Here is an 8,114-nt window from a genome sequence, read left to right as displayed (position 1 = left end):
AAGAGCGGATTCGGGAAATGTTTTAGAGGTGAAGACAGCAAGAGGGTAGAGTCAATGCAGTGGACTTGGGGGACAGGGCACAGAGTATTGAGTGATTTGATGAAGGGGTGGAGTGAGATGGGGAAAAGATGATTAGCTCTGTTTTGTCCATGTCCGTTTGAGTGTCATCGGCATCAGAGGTGGTACTTGATGTATTGGGATTCTATGATTCGTCCCAAGCCAAAAGTATAGATGGAGAAAAGGCCCGAGGACATAGCGTTGGGGGACACCAACATTGGGGGGGAGAGGGTGGTGTGGGCAGGTCAAAGAGAAATAGCACAGAGTATTGACGCAAGGCTTTGGCGGTTAGCAGCTCAATTTCTGTGGAGTGGTGGGGACAGAAGCCAGATTGCAGGGGGGGGGGGGGGGGGGGGTCAAAGTTGTACAAGAAGTAGGGAGACAGTTCAAGGTAGACATGTTGTTCAAGGGGTTTTAAGGTAAAAAGGGGAAGTGAAATGGGGAGGTAGCTTGACAAGGCGGTAGGGTCAAGGGATGGCTTATTAAGGATGGGTGTGATGGTTGCATGTTTATATGGAGAGGGAAAGATTCCAGTAGTTAGTGATATTGAAGAAATGAGTCCTGGGACGAACACAGAGATAAGGTTGGGGATAAGGTGGGATGGGATTGGGCCACTAGGCATCTTCCTGCCCTACAATCTGCTGCCCACTGCCTATTAGGAGAATTCTGTCTATAGTAACAGTTAAATCAGTACAAATTATAGAAAGAACACGATAGAATTGGAGACAGCCTGAGAAAGCCTGGACTATGTGCAAGCTAAGCCAGACTGTCTTCTGATGACCACACTGGTCCTACAAGGTAAATCAAGGCTTGGCATTGACATGTCAACTCTTTGAGCGGATGGCAGATTTCCTTTGAGAATATCATTGAGTCTACGGGACAGGCGGAACTTCAAGCCATGCGGAATCAGCCAACCAATGAGCATTTGTTCGGTCATCAGCCGATTGCTGCCCCTTTTCCATGAGTCTATGAACACTCATTTGGCTGATAATCTTCCCATATAAAGGGGCCTTTAGCCTTAGATGGCGGCCTTCTTGCACGTAAAGCCGACCATACACATCAGATTACCAAACAAGTGTTCAGCTGATGGCTGACAGCTACACCATAGGGACAACAGTATAGAAAAACCTATGTATTCTGCTCACAGAAGCACTTAGTACATCCCATTTTAAATCTATAGACATTACCATGGAGTTGTTCTCCTTTCAGCTTCCACTATTCTGGGAAGAATTTTAACAAGATATGGGGAATTTTTGGCCATTAATACAGAAGGGCATTTTACGGTCAGACAATGATGCTGGACAACCTCTGTTCTAGTTAATTCCATAGGTGTAAGAAGTGGTTGTAGTTAGGGCTCCGTGCAGACAGTCAAGTTCTTCCACAACCACTTTCTTGCAGAAACAGCACCTTTCCCTTCCTCAGTTTGGGTGCGGTATTGCAGCTCAGTTCAACTGAAGTGAAGCTGGAGCTGAATTGTAATACAACTCACAACCTGAGGACAGGGGTGGTGCTGTTTTCTTTCCCAAGAAAGTAGCTGTTCTTTTTTCCTAGTCCTGGATAGCCCCCTTAATTTTTGTTTTTCAATTAAATTGTCTTGAAAAAAAAAAAAACCTTACATGAACCAAGCTGAATTTGCCCCCCCCCCCCCTTTTTTGGTTTCACATTACATGATAGAATAAAGAGCGCTCATATATATCCCAGTTACACCCATAATGAGGACTCTCATTGCTGTATTTTTCATTGGATTTTTATTGAAAATTAGAAAAAACAAAAATACAGCAAAAATACATTAACCAAGCTTGAAATACAAAAAATGTGATCATGTGACATTCATATACGGGGTTCCTACTACAGTCAGAAAACAATTGATATTCAGTCTTCACATAGCTGTTTTTTATGGGAATGTTCCTGCTGCACCATCAGGCTGAAGATTGGTGAATCGGGAGAACCGATGATGATGATGATGATGATGATATCATAGCTCGGCGTCACATGTGCCCGTTACCGATGCTATGCTCTTTATTCTTCCAGGTGGTCACCCAGAGACTGACAAAGCAGGAACAGTGGATACTGTATCTACAGAGTGCAGATATATTGGTCCAAATGTCACAAATCTGCAAACCCTCCAATACATAACAATGCCGACCAACGTGGATCCTTCATTATTTGGCGCCCAAACAGTCAACAATGCCGCTGCTCTTTAGGCCGTCAAAGAAAAAGAAGTTATTATGTGGGGGGTCTCGTTGGGAAAGGGCCTATAGAAGGGAAGGAATAAAATACAGAACATGGTGAATAACTTATCGGTGATACTAAAGGAATGGTGATGACGTATATTGTGCGGTCACTGCTTACCTTCACCACCTCCTGGCCCAACACTCCTCCTACAACAGCACAGACAGGAGCCATTTCCGAAAAACAATAGCTGCGTAAAAAAAAATGGAAAAAAAAAACAAATAGTAATTTCCTTAAAAAAAAAAAAAAAAATACAACAACCACCTCATTGAGCCCTAATGTTTGCCCACTGCATAGAGATGCCAGGCACAGATTTTATGCCATTGTGAAGATTTGCATGTGTCCTGCATCCAGTGAAAACACCGGCCAGAGCAAGGCCAGATGAGGAGCATAATGCTTTCATTGGAAAGATAAGCGAGTAAATGGTAATGAACTTTTCACTAACCTAGCCCACCAGGGGAGCATGCATGCCATCTTCCAATCACCTAGCCCACCAGGGGAGCATGCATGCCATCTTCCAATCACCTAGCCCACCAGGGGAGCATGCATGCCATCTTCCAATCACCTAGCCCACCAGGGGAGCATGCATGCCATCTTCCAATCACCTAGCCCACCAGGGGAGCATGCATGCCATCTTCCAATAACCTAGCCCACCAGGGGAGCATGCATGCCATCTTCCTATAACCTAACCCACCAGGGGAGCATGCATGCCATCTTCCTATAACCTAGCCCACCAGGGGAACATGCATGACATCTACCTTAAAAAAAGGGACACATGCACTGGCACATGCATTAGGCCATGGATGTCCAACCTGTGGTCCTCCAGATGTTGCAAAACTACAATTCCTATAATGTCTGGACAACCAAAGCGAAACCTTTGGCTATTGAGGCATAATGTAGATTTTCAACAGCGACTGTCAGGGAAACAAGCATCAAATCCTCCAATAACCTAGACGGCCAGGAAGCATGCATTAAGGGGGAACTCCTGTAATTTTATTTTTCTTTCAAATTAACTGGTGCCAGAAAGTGCCAGAGATCTGTTATTTACTTCTATTACAAAAAAATTCTCCATTCTTCAAATACTTATCAGCTGCTGTATGTCCTGCAGGAAATGGTATATTCAATCCATATTTTGTAATAGAAGCAAATTACAAATCTCAGGCACTTTCTGGCACCAGTTGATTTGAAAGGTTTTTTTTTCACTGGAAACCATTAGGGAAGTGGTCAGTAAATCCTTCAATACTGCCAGGCCAACAGGAAACCCCTTCATAAAACCTTTTTTTTTTTTTTTTTTTAAACAAACTGGCAACACAAATACTTGATTGTGGGAAAAATTAAGGATATAACCTTTCTCTTGCTTAAGAAAACGTCCCAATCCCTGATTTTGTGCATTTTTTTATGCTCTTCATTGATACACACACTTGCTTCTTTACGGTCGTGGGCAATTGTGACGCTACCATTTTCCTGTGGATATTACACATGCACGACTGGACACAATTACTGGTATTTTAGTTGTGAGTGATGCCGTACGAACGCTACACGTGGCCTGGTGCTCACAGCTGGGATGATGAGAACTTATGAGCCGCTATATGGTATTATTATCATCATGCAATATTACAGTGCCTGGTGCCGCACGGCAGATCAGTACATTTTAATACGAAGCTTTCAGCCTCACAGAAGCATCAGGATAATTGCATTTCATGGGTTATAGACTAACTGCTTTATGCTTCAGCTTTGATGATTTTGTGAAGTTATGTGATTAAACATTGGCATATACAGCCTGGATGGGCTAGAGTTGGGTGTCGCAGGCTCTGTTTTAGTTAAACAGAACCCTAACGTTTGATCTGTTACACATTGATGCAAAATTGCATGAAGGTGCCATGAACTGTTAAGTGCTGAGTGACATCATCACCATGTGCAAAGTGTATACTGTAATAAAAAATATAAAAATATGTAATTCATCTATTATATGAAGGGTTGAAATATTATATGAAAATAAATTTTAACTACTGTTTGTCAAATTTTGCTATCAAAAGAACACTTAAGAAATATTTAAAAAAATTGTTGATGAAATGTGTTGGTAATAAGAGTGATCAGCTGTGATCTGATTGAAAAATGTATTCGAGTTTCCTACAGCACCACCACAGGGCAAATAAGGAATTACATATTTCTTATTAAAAGGTAAAAAATTATATATATTTTTTCTTCCTATTTAATGTATTGTGATATTGTCACCCCCCCCCCCTTAGTCTATGTGCGGTTCTCACCACCACCTACAAGCTTAGATGCTGCACATTTGAGATATACCTGTATAACACTTGTCCGTGTCTTCTTTATGCTCTAAAATTTCTTCATCTTATTGGTGGACAGTGTCACCTAGGCGGGGCTTCACAGAAGTTGGGCTCCATCTCCCAGGTGGGTAGAGTGGCCAACTACCGTGTAGCCCCGCCTAGGTGACACTGTCCACCAATAAGATGGAGATTTTAGAGCAGTAAGAAGACACAGACAAGCGTTATACAGGTATATGTGTAGCATAGAATGGCACATAGAGTAACAGGGATGACAATTTCACTTTAAAGTGTTACCTTGCAAAGTCTTCTGGGAGTAGATCGGGGTTAACACCCAAAGAGTCTAGCAGGTCATTGCGGATCTGAAGCAACACTTCACAGTCCTCCTGGAAACTACTCGGCTGAGGGTCTCTTCCCTTGTCTGTACGGAACTTCATTATAACTGTGGAGACAGTAAAGACCACAAGACTTCAATACACAAAGCATTTTATAATATTTTTATTATATGCGGGAGATTTATCAAACATGGAGTAAAGTGAAACTGGCTCAGTTGCCCCTAGCAACCAATCCGATTCCACCTTTCATTCCTCACAGACTCTTTGGAAAATGAAAGGTGGAATCTGATTGGTTTCTAGGGGCAACTGAGACAGCATCACTTTACACCATGTTTGATAAATCTCCCCCATAGAGTCTAGTGCTGAGTGAACTTGCTGAATGTTGCCTTCCGCTGCCTTCTCCAGGTGGCAGGAGTCAAATGCCAAGTATTCGGGTTCAGATGAACCCGAACGTTTGGCAAGTTCGCTCATCACTATATAACGTTACTTCTCCAAGTGGAATACACAAGGGGCTGCTCTCTGTTACTCTGAACCCTACACTTCAGCATAGACAAGAACAGGCAGCCATCTTCCCGACTCCCCCAGTAACACAAAGGTTCAGGTCAACCACACGCTGCTGAGGTGACTTACATTAAAAGCAGTGACAAAGTACAGCGTATCTAATGTTTGTTTGGGGCTGTCACCGATCACTGTTCCCACACGTTCTGACAAGAATTCTCACCATGTTGGTGTATGGATGGTGCTTCATCACATTAGGGACCTGTTATCCCCAATTCCTGAGCCACAGCCCTTGGCTCTATCCATCCCAAACTAGTCCTGCTCCGAGCCTACACCTCCGCTGCGGACTAATCCTAAACACAAACATCTGACCAATGCAACATTTACAAAATTTAAGAAGTCTATCATCAGCGTGTTTCATCTTCTATAAAGCGACTGATGTGGCCACGGCTGGGTTTTTCACAATTGCTGCTGGATTCAGAAACAAACATTTGAGACAGACACAGAGGAGTCGCCAGGCAGTGTACGGAGTTTACCTTGGCTCTACTGCCCCCTACTGGTCGCAAGAAACTGGCAACGAGGAGGTTGGTGATAAACATCATTGACCTGCGAGATATCGTATTTTTCAATTACTAGAAAGAGATTCTTAAAGGGGTTCTCCAAATACACATCGTATGTACTAAGCTCTCCCATCACCCAAGTAAACGGGGGCGGCAGTAGGCATTCTTGGCTGTTGCTCCGTACACTCACTATGGGACTTCTGAAGATAGCCAAGCTTTGTACTCTGCAAATTTCAACAGTGCCGTTCAGGCACCTTGCATATCCAATATGGCTTCTCCCAAAGAAAAGTTTAAAAAGAACACATTTTCCGATTTAGGCTGATTCTTATGAAACCGTGAAGGATCAGAGGTTACGACTCAAGGACGTGCTTACTTCTTTTCTTTTTTTTTTTACATAAATTGTAGCCGAATATTTTTCTATTTGTAGACGATAAAGAGCAGCACCGTCCTGGGATAAGAACAATTTTAATATTGAGCCTGCAGTCAGGTTTCTCATTCCTTGTTGTGTTCCTCTTCAGTGTGACCCGGATAATATTCATTGTTCAAGTTAAAAAATACATTTCAGGACACCGGCCCAAAGCAAATAGAGTAATAAGAGTCTGCTGGGAGGGAGTGGTGGCATCTGCTTTATCACTTCCCCTACGGCTCAGGCGACAGGAGCGTGAGGGCATCCAAAAATAACAGCAGCTTCTCTGGCTCATCTTCCAGAAAGGGCAGGTCCCGACCCAGCGAATATGTGCCGTCCCCATTCTCTTGGAGTGCACGTCAATCCTGCAACAACAACTGATGAGGCGTGTGACTGGCACGGAGCGGGCACGGGATGTACAGAGTGCGGACCTCAATCACTGCCAGGCAGGAGGGCACGACCTCTCTACCGACATGTTATGCAACATTTCACTATGGGAGAGTACTTCACTCACACCATCTTCAAGATCTCAGTTTGCTGTCAATGTATAAGATAACTACATATGTGGCTCTTCAGCTGCTGATGAGCTACAGGTTGAAGGGACACTGATCTACACTCTAAGCCTAAAAGAAAAAACATACACATACATGTATTCAGATACAAGTATATCAAAAGATATAAAGAAGAACCCTAGGCATCGGAGACTCCGGATCTGTCTGTTTTAGTCTTTAGTCAATATATGGATAAAGTAATGTTATGTAGTAACCAGTTGCGGCTATTGCTCTATTGAGGGTATGTGCATACTGAGGAAAACACATGGAGGACTTGCACGCTCCAGCTTCAATCTTCACCTGTGCCATAGACTCCATTTTATGGTCAGGCAGATTCCACCGTTTCAGTCTTCGGGTGGATGGCGGAATCTGCCTAACCCATGGCACAGGCGGAGAGTGAAGCGGGAGCGTGCAAGTCCTTCGCATGTTTTCCTCAGTGTGCACATACCCTAAGGGTCCTATTCCACAGGCCGAGGAGGGCCTGATCAACGATGTAAACGAGCGGCGATCTGCCAGATCGCCGCTCGTTTACTGGGTCTATTCCACGGCCCGATGATCGTTGAGAGAGGGCTGCAAGGACATCGTTACCCATGTCCTTGCAGCATCATAAATTACCTGTCCAGGCTTCTTCCCCACGCGGTCTTTAGCCCCGGGTCCCGCGCTCTATTTTCAGAATGGCCGGTCAGCTGAGTGCTCCGCCAGCTGACCGGCCATTCTGAAGATAGAGCACGTGGGACCCGGTAATGAAGACAGCGAGGAGAAGAAGCTTGGACAGGTAATGTATGCTGCTACTTGTCAAATAGTCGGTCGCCCGCCGCGCACCGCTATTCAACCGTAGCAATGCGCAGTGGGGGACCGATGACTTTAGGTCTGGCCCTAAATAAACGATCAGCCGATGACACGATCGGCTGATCGTTCTCTCTTTTTCACCGAACGATAATCGGCCCAAATGGGGCCGATCCGGCCGATTATCGTTACTGTGGAATAGGGCCCTAACTCTTCCTGGAAATGTATGAAAAACCGCCAGCTGGGTGATAACTCTGCAGGTCAGTGGGGAGTGACTAAGCACTCTCGAAGCATTCTGCCATTACCCAATCTACAGGACAGTCCCTAGCGGCTTATCACCTTCCCCACGCCTTTGATTGATAGATCTCTCCCTGTACCCAAACAGGTCAGGGCAGGCAAGC

General features: G+C 44.5%; 1 protein-coding gene across 1 annotated transcript in view; it reads right to left on the bottom strand.

Annotated features, from left to right (window-relative positions):
• Positions 1–2,076: 2,076 nt before the first annotated feature.
• Positions 2,077–8,114, bottom strand: part of SAE1 (SUMO1 activating enzyme subunit 1) — a 36,929-nt gene continuing 30,891 nt past the window's right edge. Inside the window, exons 7-9 of the mRNA XM_069986812.1 lie at positions 4,875–5,019; positions 2,410–2,479; positions 2,077–2,312 (exon numbers count right to left, since the gene is read on the bottom strand). Of these exons, the coding sequence (XP_069842913.1) occupies positions 2,220–2,312; positions 2,410–2,479; positions 4,875–5,019 (308 nt within the window). The 3' untranslated portion in view covers positions 2,077–2,219. The remainder of the gene's footprint in view (positions 2,313–2,409; positions 2,480–4,874; positions 5,020–8,114) is intronic.

Source organism: Dendropsophus ebraccatus, chromosome 10 (genome assembly GCF_027789765.1).
Source record: "Dendropsophus ebraccatus isolate aDenEbr1 chromosome 10, aDenEbr1.pat, whole genome shotgun sequence".
In the NCBI taxonomy this organism is placed as follows: Eukaryota; Metazoa; Chordata; class Amphibia; order Anura; family Hylidae; genus Dendropsophus; species Dendropsophus ebraccatus.
Note: the sequence above shows the minus strand (reverse complement) of the source record. Positions and strands in the feature narration are given on the sequence as shown.